Source organism: Dicentrarchus labrax, unplaced genomic scaffold (assembly GCF_905237075.1).
Source record: "Dicentrarchus labrax unplaced genomic scaffold, dlabrax2021, whole genome shotgun sequence".
Lineage (NCBI taxonomy): Eukaryota > Metazoa > Chordata > Actinopteri > Moronidae > Dicentrarchus > Dicentrarchus labrax.
The window spans coordinates 98363-122917 of NW_026136724.1; the positions used below are offsets into that span (position 1 = coordinate 98363).

At 40.7% G+C, this 24555-nt stretch overlaps 1 protein-coding gene and 1 long non-coding RNA gene across 4 annotated transcripts in view; both read left to right on the top strand.

Moving 5' to 3' along the window:
• Nucleotides 1–24555, top strand: part of LOC127359017 (uncharacterized) — a 71650-nt gene that overhangs the window by 8897 nt on the left and 38198 nt on the right. The window contains exon 9 of one of the 3 annotated variants that reach the window (XM_051392642.1): nucleotides 7729–8595. The exons of the other annotated variants lie outside the window; for them this stretch is intronic. Within the exon in view, the coding sequence (XP_051248602.1) occupies nucleotides 7729–7897 (169 nt within the window). The 3' untranslated portion in view covers nucleotides 7898–8595. Of the gene's footprint in view, nucleotides 1–7728; nucleotides 8596–24555 lie in introns of those variants that run through there. 3 annotated transcript variants of the gene reach the window in all.
• Nucleotides 5225–7569, top strand: LOC127359021 (uncharacterized). Its single transcript, XR_007882585.1, has 2 exons — nucleotides 5225–5378; nucleotides 5488–7569. It is a non-coding gene; the product is annotated as an uncharacterized LOC127359021 (long non-coding RNA).

Sequence of the window (24555 nt, forward strand, 5' to 3'; positions counted from 1 at the left end):
ACTGTCAACGCACTGTCACTGCGGGCAACAGATACAGCTCGTTTAAAGTGTCTGCAGAGTGCAATGAAGTTGAGGAAATGTACAACCCAGAACTCTGGCCAGAAGGCTCTGTTGTGAGGCGATATTATGAACCACGCAAATCGGACGGGTTGGGGGCTAGCACAACTAGGCCTCTCTCTGATTCACTAAGTGCAAGAGTACCGATTGGGGTTGCGGCCACACATTCCAAGTAAACTTTAAGCGGGTTGGATCATATAACTGTCGTGGGCTACGCCTGGGCAACAACGCAGGAGACAAAGCCCAACGTACTGTAGTTGACAACCTGCTGCATAGTTGTGACATTTTATGTCTGCAAGAAACGTTTTTATCTAAACAGGATCTAAGAAAATTTAACTCTTTTAGTGACAATTTCCATGGGGCTGGTGAGTCAACTACTGACCTATCAATGGGAATAGTTAGAGGAAGAATAGCAGGGGGCGTGGCCATCTTTTGGCACAAAAAGCTGGACTCACAGATAAATGTCTTTAGGCTTGAAGCTGACTGGTGTATTCCTGTACAGATAAGAATGAATAACAAAGAGTTTACCATCCTCAATGTGTACACACCGTATGAGTCACAACAAAATGAAGATGAATACTTGAATAGACTTGCCTTTATAAATTCTTTTATTTCTGACAATCTGTCCACAAGTGTATATGTAGTGGGTGACATGAATGCTGACCTGTCAGACAAAGGTTCGTTGTTTGCCAAGCACATGCTGCAGTTTTGTGATGATAATAATCTTGTACTATCTAGCCAAAAGCTCCTACCTGCATAAAGCTACTCTTACATAAGTGAGGCCTGGCATTCTACATCATGGCTTTACCACTGCATCAGCACTGCTGATGCTGATACTAGTTTAAGATCAATGGAGATTGTTTATGAGGCATCCATGTCTGACCATGTCCCTTTTGTTATGGTACTAGTCTCCCGGAAATATCACAAGAAGTTAATAGTGATTGTAAGGCTAAGCTGGATTGGTCTAAGCTCACGAATGAAGATGTGATGTTATACTATGGTAGAACTGATGGTCTTTTAAGGGATGTATTTCTACCCAGAGATACAATTTTGTGCTCTGATGTGAATTGTAATGATAGTTGTAGCACCGGTATCACACCACTTACTGCGCCACTGGACCAGTTCTAGGTTCTAAGGAGTGGGAGCAAAAAGTAATTACACCAGAGACCGTTGCTTTAAATACAAAAGGCCGGCAATTTACTGAATGCAAAACACACATATAAAATACAGTACACAAACAAAAATACTCTGCAGGTTCTTAATACTGAGGTAAGTATAGTAAATGAAAAGGTATTTCACTCTCTTATTGTTCTTTAGTTCACCTAAGTTATTTTAGTCAAGCTCATCTAAGTTAAGTTAGACCAGTCTCTTTTTCCTAGGTTGCACCTATTTTAGAATTCCTATTTTTCTTCCTGAGTTAACTCTTTTCTCTCTTTTACAAGTAAGAGAATACCTTCAATTACACAATCAAATCAAAGTGGACCACAATCATTTCAAATCACATTCAAAAATATGAACTCAACATGAAAATAAAAGTATGACACCTTAAATTCAAGTTCAAGTCGAAATGTGAGTTCAATTATTCAGTTCAATGAAAAGTTTCAGTTCGAAAACAAAAATTCAATCAGCTCTCAGTTCAGTTCAAAACCAATTCCTCATACTCCTACCACTCTGGCACATGTCACCATACGCAGAAGATTTCCTCACTGATGCGATGGAGAAGATGAGTTGAAGGTCTGGGTCTGGCTCGCCATCTTGAATCCCGTCTGTGGCTGCGTTTCATTAGTCGTTCACTTGCCCTCGTCCACTTGCCCTCGTCCACTTGCCCTCGTCCACTTGCCCTCGGGGGAATCCCTGTCGCCATCTAAGTGTCGTTCCAATTGTCTGTAAACTGAAGTGAACTTGGTGAGATGGACCCTCGGAGGGCTGAGGGAGCGAGTGAACAACGATGGTCACTCCGAGGTGGATATCACCCACAATGCATTGCAGTTTACGTCATTGCCGCTATAACGCCGACCGCTGCCAATGAGTAGACTCCAAGGCCAAGTGCGTTTCATTTAAATCCCCCGCCCACTTTCCCTCTGCAGCTCTTCTTGCAATCTGCTTTACAGGCTTTATGACTCATGGTCTATTACCGTACTCCATGTTGTCTGTTACCTTGGTGCCTGTCATCAAGGACAAAGCAGGCAAGGTGGGGAGCTTGGATAACTATAGACCAATTGCTTTAGCCAGTGTGTTATCCAAAGTCCTGGAAAGAATTTTATTAGATAGACTAAGTTTTTATATTGATACCACAGACAACCAGTTCGGCTTCAATGCTAAGCATGGTACTGATCTATGTATCTATGCCCTGAAGGAAGTGGTTGAAATGTATAGAAGACAGAATTCTTCAGTTTTAATTTACTTTATTGATGCATCAAAGGCTTTTGACAGAGTCAATCATTTGAAGTTGTTCTCAAAGCTCAGCCAAAGAGGTGTGCCCAATAGCATAATTAGGATCCGGGCATATTGGTATGCTAACCAGAGCATGCAGGTCAAGTGGGGGAATGCAGTCTCTACACCATTTGGCGTGGGTAATGGGGTTCGTCACGGGGGGTTACTCTCACCTGCCCTTTTTAATATTTATATAAATGATTTATCTGACCAACTAAGAGCCAGTAAAACAGGATACATGGTTGGCAACACCCTGGTAAACCACCTTATGTATGCTGATGATTTAGCTATCTTTTCTCCTAGCAGTGCTGGGTTTCAAGAGATGCTGAACATATGTACTGAGTATGGTGTCACATTTGATGTTAAATACAATAGCAAAAGAGTGTTGTTTTGATATGTAAAACAAAAGGAGATAAGGATTAAACTTTCCATCTTTTTTACCTGGCAGGGCAAGTTTTAACTGTAGGTAATAAAACTAAATATTTAGGACACATCATCACAGATCAAATGTGTGATGATGATGACATTTATAGGCAGTGCCGCATGTTATATGCACAAGCTAACATGCTGGTTAGGAAATTCCACTGGTGCTCAGATAAAGTTAAGATAAGCTTGTTTAAAGCAAACTGTACTCCTCTGTATATTGCCCCCTTATGGACCAAGTTTATAAAGTCTAGCATCCAGAAGCTCCAGATTGCCTATAATGATGGTTTGCGTATACTGCTTAAAAAACCCAGGTGGAGCAGTGCAAGTGAACTATTTTGTAGGGTAGGAGTCAACACATTCCATGCACTGTTGAGAAACCTAATGCACAAATTTATTTGCAGATTGAATGGTTCATGTAACCTCATCATTATGCTGCTGTCAAGCCCTGGTCTTAGTACTGTGCGATACCAGTCATCCATGTGGAAACACTGGTATCATTGCCTTTTTTAATTGTCCTGTTGTTGTTTGTGTATGTGCTGTTGTTTGTATTGGTATGTGTATTTATTGGACCATGAGTCTGGAAATAAAAGTTGCTAAAAGTTGATATCTGTGTAAAATGAAGATAAAATAATTGTCGGGCTTTACGACGTAGGGTGTTAGAGTGATCTAACTGTAATAGTTTAATCAATTAATGGTTATCAAAAATTATAATTATCAAAAGATAATAAAAAATGACTTTAATTAATATTAAAGTTCCTTGGGGCACCACCCTTAAATAAGGGAACGATAACCAATAATCGATTGATCAGTCTCATAAAATTACACTAAACTATTAATTCAGAAATCAGATTAATAATTACAACCAGAATCATTAACAATAGCTAGAGTGGGAGCTTTGGAGTTCTACATAGAAGAGGTTGGTATCACTCACTCTTGTACGAAATTAAATAGGCCAGCATATGTAAACACAAACATTTGTTAACCAGATATAATAAAAGTAAACAAAGGAAAAATACACAATATACAATGGATTTTGGTCAGATTGGTTATTTTTGGTTGAAGTTGAAAAATCTATGTTAATTCAATGTTTAATTATAGTTACCATTTCAACGTTTGAAAACCTGTTATTGAATCAATGTAATATAGATGATGATTTTTCAATGTTGAAATGCCCTACAATGAATCCACATCGTTTCAATGGCGTTGATGGGGTGCGGGGAGGAGAGGGGGGAACAGGGGCTCATGAGACCAACGAGATCTCACAAGACCAGCGAGATCTCACGGGACTTCAGCTCAAACTGTAGCGGGAATTTGAGCACAGAACAGCAGATAAACTTCGTCCTTCTGTGTGTGAGACAAACTGGTAAGTCCTTATGGAATATAATTTATTGCCCCATTCAGATACCATCACCTGACTGTCATCGTTATCTGTGTATATAAAAGTATTATTAGCATTTTTAATAGTTACATAATCAATGTTGTAACCAGCACCACGGTGAAGCAGTTCGTTTATTTATAATGGTGAACTAAGAAAACTAGTGGGATGGAGCTAATCGCTAGATAGTGTATATAGACTGGATCAATTGGCTTTGCATGTAGTAGTTCCAGTGTAACGTTAGAGTGAATAACGTTACAGAAACTTTTACTACAGTGAGGCATGTTGTGGGGGGATTTAGCCTGGGGAAATGGTGAAAACAACAAGCCTTTACTGAACAGGGCTACCTGTAGTGTAGCTATAGTAGAGCTGAACATTGCAACTGGAAAGGACACAGGGGGAATTATTGTTCTGTCTTTTTCTCTTTCTTGTTAAGTTAAGATCTTTTAAAATATTTTGTAAGAGCCTGAGTAATAAAATAATTATTATAATATATATATAATATTTTTATTGTTAGTTATTGCCATGTATAATTCTACTTATTTGTTAATACAGTGCTGCCAGAATCCAACCAGTACCCCTCTCTACCAACCCCAGATGCAAGCAGTGGTATGTCATTTCTTATTACAATGGCAGAAACAAAATGTAATTGCATGTGAGCTTTAATTTACAAGCATTTAATTCCTCTGTCAATACATGCAAACATATCAGTCATGTGATATGTGTTGAAGGTTACAGCTCTATTCCTGTCTTGTGCTCCCTTCTTTTAGCCTCTGGAGGAAGCTACTCGGAGGATGTTCAGTCATTTGACCAGCCTAATAATGGAAAGTCAACCACTTCACATTACTACCTCAGGGTGGACAGATTTTAAATGTGCTTTGTCTGAGTTATAGCAATCATAGTTTATGTTTTGTGTTCTCTCATTTAGGTTTTTGTGGAAACTTCTTGGCAGAGCTAGAGTCAACAGACCTCTTTCCGTGACCCCAGCAACTAGCCGGAACTACTTTCTGCAACACCGAAACCGGGCCAGAACTCCGCTCACGGGACGCAGTGGGGGAAAAGTCACTGCTGATGCCCGACACTGATGGTGAGGATGTCATACGACCTCATGTCAAAAAATCCGAACTATCCCTTTAAATGCAATACTCTGTCCATTTGATTTAGCAAACTAACCATTTTCTCTCTAATCTGTTAAGATTACCCGCTCTGCATTAGTTGGAGGGACCAGGCTGAAAATATGATCCGATGAGAGGAGTGGCGGGGTACCAAGAAAAGAAAAAGCTAAGAGTTAGAAGGACAAATGAGTTGAATCTTTAAAGCTACTATGCTATTATTGTCAGTTAATGTTGAACTGGGGTCCTATTTATAATGTTTGTGTCCCCTGGAGTTTCAGGGCAAAGGTAGCCAGATAATTTATTAAGATGTTTGTTCATGTTGAACTGTGGTCCTATTTCTGAATGACATTTGCCATTTTTGTGTCCCCTGGAGTTTCAGGGCAAATAGATAATTCTCCACCTAAGCCAGGCAGGAAACCTTACAAGATGAAAAGTACAACAGTGTAATTGCTTTTGAATATTTAATAACTAACTTATTGAATAATGCTCTGTTTTGTTGGGGTTTTTTTTGTTCATAGAGAATGCAGTAAAGCAGCTTTTCTCAACCTTGGTTTCTTAAAAATAATTGAAATAGCCAATCTAATGGGGTTTTTAATGAGGCATATTAAAAACATAGAAAGGAAGGTTGAAAAGTGTTGAAATGGCCCTTTAATAATAACCTTGTTTCACAGTATAATGCAATGCATATATATAGTTGAATCAATGTTTATTCATTGTCAGAATTGATTGGATTTTGACGTTATTTCAATCATAGCGAGCACTTTCAATGTATATTTCAATATCTGACATCAATGTTGATTACAACCTTCAGCCTGACAAAATCTCAATGTTGATTCAATCACGTTTTGCTATTCCAACATGTTCCTTTGTGTTTCAGTTAAACACTTCAAATGAACAAGTTCGTGTTTAAAGGTATCCTTGGATCCCAACATAATGAATCAGTCTGGATGATGGTAGTTTGGTGATTCTACCAATCAATAGTGCAGTAATTCTGGGTTCATATTTACAATTTAAAGAATCATCACATCATTGTGTCATCTGCGAACAGATTTTTCATCACGTCTTTATATTATATAGAGCTGTCAATAAAATCAGAACAGTTTGAATTAAATCTGCAAAAACTCTAAAGCTAAAGTTTAAGATGCACTTTGACCTACCATAATCGTAATATCAGGTCAGTGGGTGTTTTGGGTCTCTCAACGTCAAACCTTCACCCAGGTGTCCCAGGAAGGTTTGATCAGCTGTTCATAGTTGTTCATTGTGTTGAAGACCATAGACTCTTTCCAATCCCCTTAATGACTGTTCCTTGATCATGACCCAGGAACCAATCTGGTCCACCATCACAAAGGAAAACCTCTTATTTCTGCTCGAGGAGAGAGGAAGCTTTCTAATTTCTAATTATTAATGTTTATTTTCATAGCAATGAATATATATGGAAAAGTCTCCATTTCCTGGTGAATCCACACATTATGGTTTGATCTGTCAAATACACAATACATGCAGAGATATAATATTTCATACTCTGTGCTGTCATGTGGCAGAGGTTCTCCATGTATTTCAGCAGTGAGCAGTAAAGATTGTGGCTGACCCCCCCACCCCGGACACAAACCTCTTCCAGCAGAAGGCTGCAGTCCATCAGGACCAAACCCTCACAGCACAAGAAGACTCAATGTGTTCTATTAAAGCACATTTGCTGTCTCACATGTTCTTCACACTGTGAACATTTCCATCCTCTTTGCCTCAAACACTGTACAGCTCTTTTAAAACTTTATGTTTATTGTACATTTCTGTTTTATATGTGTGGTATCCGAAGGCCTATAAATTTAAGTTACAGTTTGTTATAAGTTCAAGTGATATTTTTGTCAACATATGCAGTGTTAGTAAGACATGAGGTTCAACGTCGTAATTCTTACTATGAAATGTTTAGGTTAGGAGCCCCTTCGAAGCCCCTTGAACCTTTACCTTCTGACGTAAATATTTCAGTACATCTGATAGCCAAACCAGATGTTTCTTTACTATTTTGTTGAATAAACAATATACCTATATAAAGCCTATGTTCGACGCATATAGACAGAGTTGTTCATTTGGCTGGATGCTCTCCAAGCTCCCGCGGTGCTTGTATTGATGCTGAACTTTTTGTAATAAACCTTTATATACAATCAAGACGGTGTCAGCGGATTTCTCTTCAACACATCTTCACATCATCGCTACTTAATATACCACATATGTATTATTGTTGACTGTTGCAGTGTTTATTGCTCCTCACCAGAATACCAACACAGATTCCTCCACAATAAACTGATTGTTGTTCTCCTCCCTCAGACTCCTCTCTGCCTGTGCTCAGACTCTTCTGCCATCTAGTGGTCGTCTGTCCGTACTGCGTCTGTACTGCTCTGATGGCGTCCATCTGCTGCAGCAGGAAGACGGGAAACAAAGAGGTAGTCTCCATGGAGATGACCCAGCGTGTCAGAGGTGGTCACAGATTGGATGAAGAGTACGATGATGTCACTGCTGACGTCACCACTGAGTATAAGTTCTGAGCTGTGAGCGCAGTGACAGCAGCTGATGTAACATGGACTCTGATCAATAACATGATGGATCTGAAGTCAGCTCCTGATCAGTCTCAGTCACTGATCATCATCATCTTTTTATTCATTGTCTTTATTTTCACTGCTCAGAAACATTGATATGATACGATGTGACCACACTCAGATTTATTCTGGAAACAAAGAGTTAACTGAACTATTGATTATCTTGTAGCTGTACACTCAGTGATCACTTTATTAGGTCCACCTGTACAGGTGTACAACTCTGTAATGTTCAGTGTTAATGCTGTTTTATCATTGAGCTCACAGTCAGTGACGCTGTTGTACTGGACCGCATTATATTCAGAGGGTTCCTAATATTGGGACCAGCTGTATGTAAAGAGGAGCTCTCAGCAGACTGTAGCTCAGTAATAAACACAACAACAAAAAGTGAACAGTATAAAGTGGTATCACTGATGGCATTAGACTGTACAGGTGGACCTAATACAGTGAGCACTGAGGACATCCTGGTGCCTTACATACAGTATGTACCTGTGCTTCAGTCCTGATGTTCTCTTATCTGTGCCCTTCTCATTAGTTGTTGATAGATTTCTGAACTCTTTCAATCTCTTGTTTCTCTTCATCAATAAAGAGTGAAAGTGAACTTCAGTTGGTGATTCTTTCAGCTCAAACAAACATTTCTACTGTTTCAAATTTATTGTCTCTCTTCATGTCCTCAACTGTGTCAACCTTTATTTTGGAAGGGCTCCATAAATATACTATTGATTATTGATCGATTCCAGTGTCGTAAAGTTGGACTGTGTTGTGTTTCCACCTTCTGACCCATAAATAAAATCTGAACCCCCAGAAGGTCTGTGGAACGACTACGATCACCTGCAGACCACCAGGAGGATGTCGGTACAGTCAGGTAGCAGTAGTAGAATCAGAATCAGAATCAGAATCGGGTTTATTCCCAAGTTAGTTTTTACTCATACAAGGAATTTGCCTTGGTGTATTGGTGCATAAAAACCACACAAAAAATTAAGTACTTTTTAAACTATAAATAAATAAAGATAAGGAAAAAGATAGAAAGATCTAAACTGTATGTAGCAGCATAGAAATAGGGTTGCCTTGCTGCAGCCAATTGCGTCAGCTGACCACTAGGGCGGCAGTACATAAGTACGGCCCTCCTTCTCGCGCTCTCACTGATGCATCATTTCCAGGTCAGGTGTTTGCCCGTGAAGAGCAGCGACCGCGTGCTCCGTGCTCCGTTTAGTCGCTGGCTCTTTAGAGCAGTAAGTGTCCTCTCTCTCTGTGTTACACTGAATGCTATCCTGTAGCTAATGCTAGTGTGGTCACAGGTAGATGTCCGCTGCCGTGTGGGTTTCTCTCTCCCTCTCTCTCCCTCCCTCTCCCTCTCTCTCCCTGTGCAGGTTTGACTTTGAAAACAGGTATGCTACCTTAAATCTGGCCCCCAAAATCTTTGATAAATGTAGCTTAGCCATACTAATTTTATGTTTATTGACAGGGAACGCTCATCAGCTGGCCGAAATCTACAGGTGGCGATTTATGTGACTCCCCCACCAGCTGATTGGGGCCACTGCTGCTTTGTACACTGCTTTGTCTACAGCTTTGTCTGCTGCTAATTACAGTTTGTCTCTGCTGCTATATACGACGTTGTCTCCGGCAGCCACTTATTCCTTGCTGCTCTGTGCTGCTTGGTGGTGGTGCTGTTGTTGGCTTTTGGCTACAGCCGGCTACCATAGTGGACTGCCGACACCACACTTTTAACCTGTTTATCCCTTTAATATTAGCCGAATGATTGTGAGGAGTTAATCCCTTAGTTTAGTATTACTTGTTTTGTTTTCTTTACTTTATTGTTTTGATTAAGTAAATTGATTTGTTAAGTTTATTTTGTGAATTATTTCTTGCTTTACGTTGTATATTGTTTCGTACATTTCGGGTTAATTATTTCCGTTGTAAACTTCTTTTTTTGTTTTCTTCTCAGTGGCTGCAGGCTGGTGGTGGTGCTGGTGATGTGGGTGGTGGTGTCCCTCCTTCTTGTGTGCTGTGCTTCCTTGGATTTGGTGATACCACAGTGTGTGACTGCCACGTGTGTCTGGGTGAACCCTTTTCCTTTAATTTAGTGTTGTTGAGTCCCCTTCCTCTTCACCTGCTCTTTCCCCACCAGTAGACCTCAGCCCCTGATTAGATTCCTTGTTTATTATTTGGGAGGAATGCAAATTTTTGTGATAATATATATATTTTATTAAATAAAGTATTTTTGTAAGTGGGAACCACGTGTCTTGCCTGTCGAGTGGAACGAACCTGTGTTTTTGATCAATGTAAAATAATATATAATAATAATTCCTTGGGTTAGGGTTAGGGTTAATTCCCAAGGTGGCGTTGTCGAGCAACCTAAGATTCATATTGAGAGCCTCCCCGCCGCCACATGTACATGAAAGATATTTACAATGTGCAGGATAGAGAAACCAACAGGGGTGCATTAATCTAATGCATATATACAGGGTGGGCATAAGAGTCAGTGTCAGTGGGGGTCTCGGGCCTTGTTAATTCAATTTTATTTGTATAGCGCCAATTCATAACAGAAGTTATCTCAGGACACTTTTCAAATAGAGCAGGTCTAGACCAAACTCTTTATAACATTATTTACAGAAACCCAACAGTACCACCATGAGCAAGCACTTGGCGACAAGGGCAAGGAAAAACTGCCTGTTAAAAGGCAAAAACCTAGGACAGATCCTCCGGCTCTAGGTGGGTGGTCGTCTGTCTCGACCAGTTGGAGAGAGGGAGAGGGAGGGAGGGAGGGAGAGGGAGGGGGGGAGAGGGAGAGGGAGATGCACAGCAACAACAGTATTGGCAATGGCAATCTGGCAGGACGCTCCACCAGGATCGATAAGAACCTGCGAGACGAGAAAGCACAAGAACTCCGGGGAAGAAGTGAAGTTAGTAACATGCATTAATGGGACATGAAAGAGAGAGGAGCTCAGTGCACCATGGGAAATCCCCCGATAGTCTAGGCCTATAGCAGCATAACTAAGGGATGGTTCAGGACTCACCTGATCCAGCCCTAACTATAAGCTTTATCAAAGAGGAATGTCTTAAGCCTACTCTTGAATGAGGTTAGTGTGTCTGCCTCCCGAACCACAACTGGAAGCTGGTTCCACAGGAGAGGAGCTTGGTAACTGAAGGCTCTGGCTCCTGTTCTACTTTTAGAGACTATAGGAACCACAAGTAGCCCAGCATTCAGAGAACGTAGTGTTCTAGAGGGGTAATAGGGTACTATGAGTTCTTTAAGATATGAAGGGGCCTGACCATGAAGAGCTTTATAGGTGAGGAGGAGGATTTTAAATTCTATTCTACATTTTACAGGGAGCCAATGCAGAGAAGCTAGTACAGGAGAGATGTGATCTCTTTTCCTAGTTCCTGTCAGTACTCGTGCTGCAGCGTTCTGAATTAATTGGAGCGTTTTAATGGACTTATTGGGGCAACCTGATAATAAAGAGTTGCAGTAATCTAGCCTTGAAGTAACAAATGCATGGATTAGTTTTTCTGCATCTGTCTGTGACAGGATGTGTCTAATTTTTGTAATATTACGTAAATGAAAGAAGGCGGTCCTAGAGGTCTGCTTCATGTCGGAATTAAATGACAAATCCTGATCAAAGATAACTCCAAGATTCCTGACAGTGGTGCTAGAGGCCAAGTTAATGCCATCTAGAGTAACTATATCTTTAGACAGTGAGTCTCTAAGGTTTTTAGGGCCAAGTACAAGAATTTCGGAGTTTAACATCAGAAAATTGCAGCTCCTCCAGGATTTTATGTCCTTAAGACAAGTTTGTAATTTAGATAATTTGTTAATTTCATCAGGCTTGATCGATAGATATAACTGCGTATCATCTGCATAACAGTGAAAGTTAATGGAGTGATTCCTAATAATGTTGCCCAAAATAGTATTGGTCCAAGTACAGAACCTTGTGGAACTCCATGACTAACTGTAGTATTTATTGAAGATTCATCGTTAACATGTACAAACTGCGAGCGATCTGATAAATATGACTTAAACCAGCTTAGTGTGGTTCCTTTAATGCCAATTTGATGCTCAAGTCTCTGTAAAAGAATATCATGGTCAATGGTGTCAAATGCAGCACTAAGATCTAATAATACAAGTACAGAGACAAGTCCATTGTCTGAAGCAATCAAAAGGTCATTATTAACTTTAACCAGAGCTGTCTCTGTGCTGTGATGAAGTCTAAATCCTGACTGAAAATCCTCAAATAAACTATTGCTATGTAAAAAGTCACAGGTTGATGGCTTCGATGTAGAAATTATTATAGCAGAGAAACAGTCTAAATATATATCTGAGTTTACATTAGTTAAAGTCCCTTAACTTGGAGAGCCACTGATAACTGTTGATGGCAGTTGGTGATTAATTTTCTCTCTAATAGTAATAATTTTATTATAAAAGAAGCTCATAAAGTCATTGCTACTTAAGTCTATGGGGATATGTGGCTCAATAGAGCTGTGACTCTGTCAGCCTGGCTACAGTGCTGAAGAGGAACCTACGGTTATTCTTATTTTCTTCTATTAGTGCTGAATAATAGGCTCCTCTGGCATTACGGAGGGCCTTTCTATAGGTTTTAAGATTATCTTGCCAAATTGAGCGATATTCTGATAATTTGGAAGAGCGCCATTTCCTTTCAGATTTCCTAGCTATTTGTTTTAACTGGCGGGTTTGGTGGTTGTACCACGGTGCTAGTTTCCTATGTTTTAATAATTTCCTTTTATAGGAGCGATAGAATCTAATGTTCTTCGTAGTGAGCCTGCAGCACTATCAACAAGATTATCAATTTCAGCGGGACTAAAGTTATTATAGGACTCTGTTATATTCAGACATGGCATTAAATTAAACACTGAAGGAATCTCCTCCTTAAATTTAGCTACAGTTAATGAGACTAGCTGCAGACGGGAAGAAACTGATTTTGTGGCGAGAGGTTTTGGTCCTGATGGACCGCAGCCTCCTGCCAGAGGGAAGTGTTTCAAAGAGTTTGACCAGGTTGGGAGGGGTCAGCCACAATCTTGCCTGCCTCTCTCAGGGTCCTAGCGGCGTACAGGTCCTGGAGGGATGGCAGATTGCAGCCGATCACCTTCTCAGCAGAACGAATGATACGCTGCAGTCTGCCCTTGTCCTTGCCAGTGTCAGCAGCGTACCAGATAGTGATGGAAGAGGTGAAGATGGACTGCTGCTGGGCTTTCTTGGTGAGGTCCTGGGTAATGATGGTACCCAGGAAGCGGAAAGACTCTACAGAGTCAACTGTGGAGTCACACAGGATGATGGGGGCGGGTGGGGCTGGGTTCTTCCTGAAGTCCACAACCATTGTCGTGGAAATTCTTCCCAAAGTTGAGAAGTGCTAAGTCTCTGAAGAACTTTCAAACCGGTGTGATAATCAAGTCACTTTACTTCATGCTGCATGGAGAGAAGGTCACGTCATGGATGTTCTCTCCCGACTTCCAAAATGCTCTCCCTTATATACATTTCAGTACATCTCATTACATCACAAACAATGAAACCCCCTGTGTGTCTTGCAAATGTTACTCATGTAAATCCAGGTCTCTCTCACCAAATGGTCTTTTGATCTGTGACTTCCCCCTGGCTCTTCCTATCATAAACTCAACCTTTTGACCAGGGGCACATCTATTTTATTACCCCCAAATCCTGTTTCTCTCCCACATTCCCTCCTTTTGACACAACGTGTCAACTAGACACAATATTTCCTTTAAACATTTTAACAAGATTACTAATGATTAAAAATTACAAGTTAATATGAAACATTCTTTTAACCTCGAACAATACAAAAGAAACAAAAAGAAAAATCAAAAACACATTATATCACTCTGACTATACCAATACTTCATCTTCATCACTTTCACTGTATGGATTTCCTGGGGCCCAATCTGCTATGGTACAACATTCTTCATTATCATTACTTTGTTCCAAAGGTATTTTCACATAGACTGGTGTAATTCCTCCTCCAATTACCCCCCCTATCCATCTGTACAGGAGGGCTCGCATACATGTGAGTGCACATGTACAGAAACATAACATCATACCTAAAACAATCATCACAGGAATGAGTACATGAATGATCATTGTTCCCCAGGGACCAACTTGGTCATTTAACCATCTATTTATGCTAAAACCTGCTGACTCAGATGGACCAAATGCATCACGAATCTTTTCGAGTGCTGAGATCACACTAGTGATGTTATCTGTATTATCTGGGATAATTGTAACACATGCATCACCTGTTATATTCAAAGTCATACAGAGACCACCTGTTTTTGCTAGAATATAATCAAGAGCCATTTCATGTTTTAGAAGAGTTAATCTATGTGATTTATCATTTGCTGCCAAATATTGAAAACCTCTTATAGTTTCGTTTGCGAAGGCAGACATTGAATATGTAATGTTATCTATGTGATCTGCTAAGAATGTAACCCCATACCATGGAAAAATACCGATACCCCATTTTTCTCCTAAAGAAACCCTCCAGTGATATGATGCAAGACTAGTAAACTGTGCCATCTCTCGTTTATGAACATGGTTATTTCCTACAGGTTGTCCCAAATTCATAGGCAGTAATGCTAAATTAGTAATGGTAAGATTAACAAAATAACAACACCCAGACCATCCTGGCGGTAAGAATAGGAAAGCCTTATTCCCACAAAGCCAATAGAAATTTCCAATAGGTGGTATACCTCTATATGCACGAGCTTTAAGATGATTCTTTACTAATACAGTCTCCCCATTCGGAAATGTGATGTTAACAGGTTTAGACCCAGGTGTTTTTAGACTAACAATAGGATTTGCACAATGAGACACTCCCATAAACTGACCAGCACCATCTGAACATAAACAAATAGGGTGTGAAATACTTGGTGTAAGACTCTCAGTAGGTTCCACCTTATGTGACTCTGATGGGAACGGTTCTGGAATCATGTGGTCACAAAACCAATCCACACAAGATAAGTAAGCCTTTTCTTGATCTACTGTATGACTATATACCTTCTTCTCTGCCCTATAAAATGTATGGTGTGAAATTTTACACTGCTTACGTTCTTCATTGTCCATGTTTGGCTGGTCTGCAAAATACTGAACTAGACTAATTACAGGATCCAAACAAGGACAATGTTTTACATCTAGTTGGAATAAAGACTGCCAGTTTGCGGGAGGTCTCTGAATGGCCATAATAGTGGTATTGAACCCATACATTCTACTCTTCATCCATCTAATGAATGAATACCAACTATTATCTTGAATACCCCCATCTACCATTTCATTTGCATCAAATCCCCAAGGCTTCCACCTTGTCTGGTCAAACAATTGTCTTTTCCTTCTGATCATTTGTTGTTTTATCATGCGGATATCATCTTCTTCTGGGATCTCCTGATCCTGCGTAGGTGACATGCCAATGCCACTTCTACCCTCTGAGTCCTGTATAGTTATGGATTTATGGGACCTTTTGGACCCCATTTGTTGCCAGCTCTCATCTTGTTGCTGGAATGATGACCAAGCAACAGCCATCACGTTCATGGTGAGAATTGTAGCCACAACTCTAATCATTTCCCAAACGTGAGGTTGTCTCCTTATCAGGGAAAATTTTGCACTGGGATGCATGGATCCACGTGTCCCTCTCAGCTATCCGGACAGCGGTTGGTGTTGTCAACAGCACTTGATATGGTCCTCTCCACCGGGGTTGATGCCAGTGTTTCCTCCTCAGATCCTTGACCACTACCCAGTCTCCTGGCTGGATGTTGTGCAGTTGGTCAGATGCAGAATCAGGGAGGGCAACTTTTACCTTAGGAAAGATAAGCTTCAGAACATGGTTAAGTGCACAACAGTATGTTACCATTTCGTCATCCATCCCAGTCAGAGTTAACCAAAATTTATTTACAATATCTAACACCATCTCCACTGTTTTCAGAGTGTTTAGCTCCAGGTTGTTCTTGCTGCACCAGGTCACCAGATGGTCAATCTCCCATCTGTAAGCAGACTCATCTCCATCAGAGATGAGTCCAATGAGGGAGGTGTCATCTGCGAACTTCAGGAGCCTGACGGACTGGTGACTGGAGGTGCAGCTGTTGGTGTACAGGGAGAAGAGCAGAGGAGAAAGAACGCAGCCTTGGGGGGAACCAGTGCTGATGGTCTGGGAGTAAGAGACATTTTTCCCCAGCTTCCCCTGCTGTTTCCTGTCAGACAAGAAGTCTGTGATCCACCTGCAGGTGGAGTCAGGCACAGTGAGCTGGGAGAGCTTGTCCTGTAGCAGAGCTGGGATGATGGTGTTAAACGCAGTGCTGAAGTCCACAAACAGGATCCTGGCGTAGGTTCCTGGGGAGTCCAGATGCTGGAGGGTGAAGTGCAGGGGGTCCAGGAGTGGGTCCGTTATGGCTTTCAGGTGGGAAAGTGGGAAAGCACAAGGTGCTCAAAGGACTTCATGACCACAGAGGTGAAGGCAACAGGTCTGTAGTCATTGAGTCCTGTGTTCCATGGTGATTTTGGGACAGGGATGATTGTGGATGACTTGAAGCAAGCTTGCACATGACATGTCTCCAGGGAGGTGTTGAAGATGTCCGTGAACACCGGAGACAGCTGCTCAGCACAGTGCTTCAGGGTGGATGGAGAGACAGAACCTGGTCTGGCTGCTTTGCGGGGGTTCTGCCTCTTAAAGAACCTGTTGACGTCCCTCTCTTGGAGGCAGAGGTCACTGTGGTGGAGGAGGGATTCACAGAGGTGTGGAGTTGTGAAGTGGCCCCGGCTCCTGCTGAGCTGGGGGGGACTGGTTCGGTGGGGCTGGTGAGGGGTGTCACGGGGGATGGTGTCAGGACTGCTCCTTTGTCTGTTGAAGCGACAGTAGAACTCATTCAGTTCATTTGCCAGGCCCAAGTCGTTGATGGAGTGAGGGGTTTTAGGTTTGAAGTTGGTTATCTGTCTGAGCCCCTTCCAGACAGAACCAGAGTCGTTGGCTGAGAACTGATGTTCTAGTTTCTCAGAGTACGGTCGTTTAGCTTCTCTCACCGCCTTGCTAAACTTGTACTTTGACTCCTTAAACCTGTCCCTGTCCCCACTCCTGAACACTTGCTCCTTCTGCAACCTTAACTGTCTGAATTTGGCTGTGAACCAGGGTTTATCATTGTTATAACTCAACCTGGTGCGTGATGGTACACAGCAGTCCTCACAGAAGCTGATGTATGACGTCACAGCCTCTGTGACGGCGTGATAAGCTCTACTGACTGTAGTGTAACAGTGATCCAATGTGTTATCCTCTCTGGTCGGGAATTTAATAAACTGTCTGTATTTGGGGAGTTCGTGACTGAGGTTTCCTTTGTTAAAGTCACCAAGGACAATAACTAAAGAGTCCGGGTTAGTCCGCTCCACAGTATCTGGTCGGTGAGCGTGCGCTGTGCCTCCTGCACGTTGGCCTGCGGTGGAATGTAAACACCGACCAGAATGAATGAAACGAACTCACGGGGGGAGTAAAAAGGTTTACATTTTATGATGAAAGATTCCAGAGTAGAAGAGCAGTGCTGTTGGAACACTGTCACATCATCGGAGAGTTCTGTGTCACGATCCGCTCTGAGGAGTTGGAGCTGCACCGCAGAGTCCGGTACCAATCCACAGACTCCGGTACCGATCCACAGAGTCCGGTATTGATCCACAGAATCCGGTACCAATCCACACAACCACGTCTCTGTGAAGAATAAAACAGAGGATGAAGAAAAGTCACTGTTTCTCCCCAGAAGTAGCTGAAGTTCGTCCATTTTATTGCACAGTGAACGCACGTTGGAGAGGAATATCCCAGGTAACGGTGTGCGATGTCCGTGCTGGCGGAGACGCACGAGCACACCGGCATGTTTTCCTCTCCTCCTACGTTTCACTGCGTGAGCTAAAGTGAGTGCACCTTTCACCACAATGTCCAATAATTCTACGGAAGAGAGAAGAAAAGTGGGAAAGAGATCAACTGGAGTTGTTCCCCTGATGTTCATGAGGTCTTCTCAAGTGAAAGAGCCCCAGGAATCACAGCCAAAAACTGAATTTGCAACCAAAACAAGAAAAAACAATGTGCACCAATACACCGAGGTGCCATTCGTGGCACCATCTTTAATGTATATATCAGTCGGTATAGTAGGTATATTCTCATTGAATTTAATCTATATGTTGTAAGATATACATATAAAGAATATACAAAGATACGACCACTGCTGTGTCTACATAATAATATACTGTTGTGTAGCAAAAAGAATTCCAGTAAAGTTTAGTTGAGAACACATGTTGATGCTCAGAATGGGGAAGTGTGGTTAAAAACAGATAAAGACATGAAAAGCATTATTAATCAGTAATATTAGTGCACTGTTGCTGTATATAACATTATTAATCAGTAATATTAGTGTACTGTTGCTGTATATAACATTATTAATCAGTAATATTAGTGCACTGTTGCTGTGTATATAGCATTATTAATCAGTAATATTAGTGCACTGTTGCTGTATATAACATTATTAATAAGTAATATTAGTGTACTGTTGCTGTATATAGCATTATTAATCAGAAATATTTGTGTACTGTTGCTGTATATAACATTATTAATCAGTAATATTAGTGTACTGTTGCTGTATATAGCATTATTAATCAGTAATATTAGTGTACTGTTGCTGTATATAACATTATTAATCAGTGATATTAGTGTACTGTTGCTGTGTATATAGCATTATTAATCAGTAATATTTGTGCACTGTTGCTGTATATAACATTATTAATCAGTAATATTAGTGCACTGTTGCTGTAATCAGTAATATTAGTGTACTGTTGCTGTATATAACTTTATTAATCAGTAATATTAGTGTACTGTTGCTGTATATAACATTATTAATCAGTAATATTAGTGTACTGTTGCTGTATATAGCATTATTAATCAGTAATATTTGTGTACTGTTGCTGTATATAACATTATTAATCAGTAATATTAGTGCACTGTTGCTGTATATAGCATTATTAATCAGTAATATTAGTGCACTGTTGCTGTGTATAGCATTATTAATCAGTAATATTAGTGTACTGTTGCTGTATATATCATTTTTAATCAGTAATATTAGTGTACTGTTGCTGTATGTAACATTATTAATCAGTAATATTAGTGTATTGTTGCTGTATATAGCATTATTAATCAGTAATATTAGTTTACTGTTGCTGTGTATAATATTATTAATCAGTAATATTAGTGTACTGTTGCTGTATATAACATTATTAATCAGTAATATTAGTTTACTGTTGCTGTGTATAATATTATTAATCAGTAATATTAGTGTACTGTTGCTGTGTATAGTATTATTAATCAGTAATATTAGTGTACTGTTGCTGTGTATAACATTATTAATCAGTCATATTAGTGTACTGATGCTGTATATAACATTATTAATCAGTAATATTAGTGTACTGATGCTGTATATAGCATTATTAATCAGTAATATTTAGGGATGTCCGATAATATCGGTCCTCCGATATTATCGGCCGATATTCACAAAAAAATGTAATATCGGGAATTATCGGTATCGGGTTTTTATAACCAATGTTTGTTCTGTAGGCTTCAGCATGTCCGAGCCTGCATGAACGCAGCATGGGACGTTTACTGGCGCGCGCTAGATGACGTATAACAACAACAACTACACCAGCGGTGCCCATTACGTCGATCGCGATCTACCGGTCGATCGCAAAGGTGGTGTGGGTAGATCGTATGGCATTTAAAAAAAAAATAGATGTCAGCCTATCATCCATTCTAACGTCTGACCGTTTCTGACACACCGGTCAGCGCGCATTCGCGCTCCACAGCGGCAGTTACTATGGCAATTAACATTAATTATGGCAACATTCCAGCAAGCTAACGAGTTGCCCAGTTAGCCTAACTTATTTCTATAGTACTAAACTTAAGAAATTATATAAAAATGAGTGGGGGAGCTGGACCAAGTAAAAAGCCCAAAACCTACCACTTACATACGGAATGGGAGGAGGACTTTTTTTTCACAATGTCCTATTCGAAGTGCGTTTGCCTCATCTGCAAATCTACCATTGCTATTCCAAAGAAGGGAAATGTGGAGCGGCATTTTCGGACTATACATAAAAGCTACGACACTGACTTTCCACCAAAAAGCGAACTGAGAAGTAGAAAGGTGAAAGAACTAAAATCCCAGTTGTCCGGACAGCAGGCCTTTTTCTCACAGCTTACCACAAAGTGAAGACCGCCACCAAAGCATCGTTCCGGGTGAGTCACATCCTCGTTAAAAATAAGAAATCCTTCCAAGACGGAGAGATGATAAAAGAAGCATTCGTTGAAGCAGCTGAATCATTGTTTCAAGACTTTAAAAACAAACCAGAGATAGTATCTTCAATCAAAGCTCTCCAGCTGTCAAGAAGTACAGTTACATGTCGCTGTGAAGCAATGGCCGAGGATGTGACCCAGAAACTTTGGAGGGATATAGCGGACTGCGAGTGCTTCTCACAGCAATTGGATGAGTCTACAGACGTTAGTTACAAAGCCCAGTTGTGCATTTTTATTCGTATGGTGTTTACCGATATGATTTCAAAAGAGGAGCTGTTAACAGTGCTGCCCATGAAAGAACACACACGGGGAGAGGACATTTTTCAGTCTTTTAAAAACTTTATTGAGAAAACTCAGCTCCCAGTGTGGAAATTGGTGTCGATCACCACGGATGGTGCGCCCGCGATGATTGGCCGCTCGAATGGATTTATTGCCAAGTGCAGGGAGGATGATGCCTTCCCCGACTTCCTCAATTACCACTGCATAATACACCAACAAGCGTTATGCGCAAAAATGCTGAACATGAAAGAGGTTATGGATGTGGCAATGAAGATCGCCTGTTCTATTCACGCCAGATCTCTTCAAAGACGGCTGTTCCTGTTGCATCTGGAGAAGGCAGACTGCGACCACACTGAATTGTTGCTACACACTGACGTGGCTTAGTCAAGGGAAATTCCTGCAAAGATTTTCGAGAGCTCTGTCCGGAGATTAAAGAGTTTCTCCTTGCATCTAAACATGCAGAATACACCCAACTAAATGATGACCAGTGGCCACTAGACTTAGCATTTTTAACCGATCTGACCAACATGTTGAATGACCTCAATGTTGAGCTGCGAGGAAAAGACAAAACAGTGGTCAATATGATCAGCTCAGTTAATGCGTTCAAACGAAAAATGCAACATCTGGGCTCAAAGCTGCAGCGCCTTGATTTGGCAAACTTCCAGAACCTCGTATCAGGACTGGAGAGGCAGGGGAAGCCCTGTGCGCAATTTGACAGTGGACGCTACACAGAGCAGATTGAAAACCTTCTGTCAGACTTTAACAAACGGTTTCAAGACTTTGCTTTATTGGAGCCAGTCGCTACATTCATGTGCTACCCTTTTCGGGAGAATGCTGATGTTGATTTACTCGCATCAGAAATTGCAACACTGTTTAACCTGAACTCGTCTGGAGTGGAGGATGAGATCCTGACACTACAAGCTGACATTGAACTCAAGTCCAGGGCTCATGGACAGTTTTGGAACTTACTCACAGAGGAAAAGTACCCCAACATGAGGAAATGTGCTACCTCCTTGACTGCATTATTCGGCTCTACTTATTTATGTGAGTCAGCTTTTCCCACATGAAGATTATCAAGTCCAAATACCGTTCCACTATGACGGATGATCATTTGGAAGTGTGCTTGAGGCTGACTATCAGCAGCTACTGTCCGGACTATGCATCCCTGGCTGACTCCATTCAGTGCAAGTCATCAGCGTGAGGTATGTACTCAGTATATATAATTAAATATATTTACTTATAATGACACTTAACTTAAATGAGACACAACATAAAGTGCTTGTCCACCTCAGCCGCTTTTTACATACCATTTAGCCGGCAGGTGTCTGGGGTTTGGTTATTAGTACAGATGTTGGGTTGAAACATGGTAAGGGAAATTGTATTATGTTTGCATTTGTGTTACATTAGATCTGGAAGGAACATTTTCCATTTGATTAATTTGTGTGTTTCTCACCTCTTGTCCAGATTGCACCCAGGAACTTTCAAACCAGTCCCGCCCAGGTGGACTCCTTTTATGGTCAAGTTCCTTGGGGAATGTGCCAAGTGTAATATAGATGAGGGGGAGATTTAGGAGGCGTTTGGGAGATTTGTGATTTTTTGCGATTTTGAACAGTTGGCATCTATTTTACTCTTTTGATATGTGTTGTGAGTTCTTTTTACTGTTATACTTATAAAACGTAACTATTGTGTATTAAATAAATGAATGTGTTATTGTTGTTGTTATCTTAATTGTTGCATCCTGTGGTAGGAGGAAGTTGCCGGGGACCCCAGTTTAAAAGGGGTATAGAGATCAGAGTTGAGGTTATTTTTGATACCTCTAGTTACCTTTTTCCTAAGTTGTTTCCATTCGTTTTCATTTTTATTTTGTTTGTTGTTTTCTCTTCAGTTTGGGTCAAGCTGACCCTCACTGTAAATAAGCTGCACTGATCCACTGCTTGGAAAAAAAGGGAAATAAAGATTTGGACTGACTGAACAGTTTCAAGGTCCCTTTCTTCCTGCCTTCACTTATGTTTAGCAGTTTTTAATGTAGGTAGATCAGTTTGACCTGGTCATTTTGAAAGTAGCTCACAAGCCGGAAAAGTGTGGGCATCCCTGGTCTACACGCTAGACTGGTTGGTTGCTAACTGTGGCTAACAAGCAAACAATTTAAAGCTGAATGATTTTAATATTAACACAAAATAAGTGCAATGCACCTTAAATATTTTACCCTGCTATGAGCTGTTCCTTAACCAAACTAACAATTGGCTTAGAATTTACATTAGCACTCCTTCAGGTGCATAATACAATTGAACACATTAACCAAAGCTAGTGATTAGCAATAGCGCTCTTTTCAGTATTAATACAATGAAAGTTGAAGTCGTTCTCTTATTTTGCACAGACAGTGTTTACATTTGGAAAGCCATGTTGCATTTATGTATGCATCCAGTGGGGCATCACAATAAAATGAGTCATAATGTGTTAATTCCTCAATAGGAGATATGTTATGTTGTTACAGTTTTGGTGTAAACAGGCTGCATATATCGGTATCGGGTGATATCGGTATCGGAAATTGAGAGTTGGACAATATCGGAATATCGGATATCGGCAGAAAAGCCAATATCGAGCATCCCTAGTAATATTAGTGTACTGTTGCTGTGTATAACATTATTAAAGGACAATTCCGGCGCAAAATGAACCTGGGGTTAATAACACGTGTACCGAGTTGGTTCGGTCTCTGGGATATGTTTTCATTCTAATAGAACGTGACCAGTTTTAGCACAAACTGCTAATTACCGTATAACGCTAGTCAACGGGGCACCGAGTAACGGGAAGAGAAATCTATTTCTATTCCACTAACAAGGCTCAAAATAGCACCACACTTACACGGTAGCATAACGAGGGTCCCTACCTGTAAACCGAAGCATTGATAATGTTGTGAGTGTACAGACAGTTTATTAAAAAGATAGTTTAGAACAACAGTAGCGTTCACGTATACAGGCGGGCGCCATCTTGGGAAAACAGTCACGTGACCAGTCGAATTTGCTCAATATATCAGAAATAATCGCACCGATGTAAAACATAACTCCTCTAGTGTACTTACTCAGTGGATAACTGTCCATCTGGTCCCTCCGGTATGAGTCGCTGCCTCCAATTTATTTTCGGGACATGGAAAAAAGTTCCAAGTACAGCCCTGTTTATCAGAGAGGGGAAATCTTCAGACTGTACAAAACACTGCGTCCTTTGGGTGTCGCGACGCAACAGGTCCCAGTCCGTGCAACACAGCCACTCCTCTTTGGTGGCCATAGCTTCACAATGTCCGCAGGTACACCACCAGTTTCCCGAAGTACGAGGCTGTGTTTCGGCATTGACTACAGCGCCCGGTATACTCGCCGCATTTGACCTGTCGCGCGACAACGTGACGTCAAAATGACGTAGATCTCGCTGGCGCCCCGGGATTTTGTTAGTGGTATAGAAATAGCTTTCTCTTTCACTTTACTCGGTGCCCCGTTGACTAGCGTTATACGGTAATTAGCAGTTTGTGCTAAAACTGGTCACGTTCGATTAGAATGAAAACATATCCCAGAGACCGAACCAACTCGGTACACATGTGTTATTAACCCCAGGTTCATTTTGCGCCGGAATTGTCCTTTAATCAGTAATATTAGTCTGCTGTTGCTGTATATAGCATTATTAATCAGTAATATTAGTGTACTGTTGCTGTATATAACATTATTAATCAGTAATATTAGTCTGCTGTTGCTGTATATAGCATTATTAATCAGTAATATTAGTGTACTGTTGCTGTATATAACATTATTAATCAGTAATATTAGTTTACTGTTGCTGTATATAGCATTATTAATCAGTAATATTAGTGTACTGTTGCTGTATATAACATTATTAATCAGTAATATTAGTGTACTGTTGCTGTATATAGCATTATTAATCAGAAATATTCGTGCACTGTTGCTGTATAT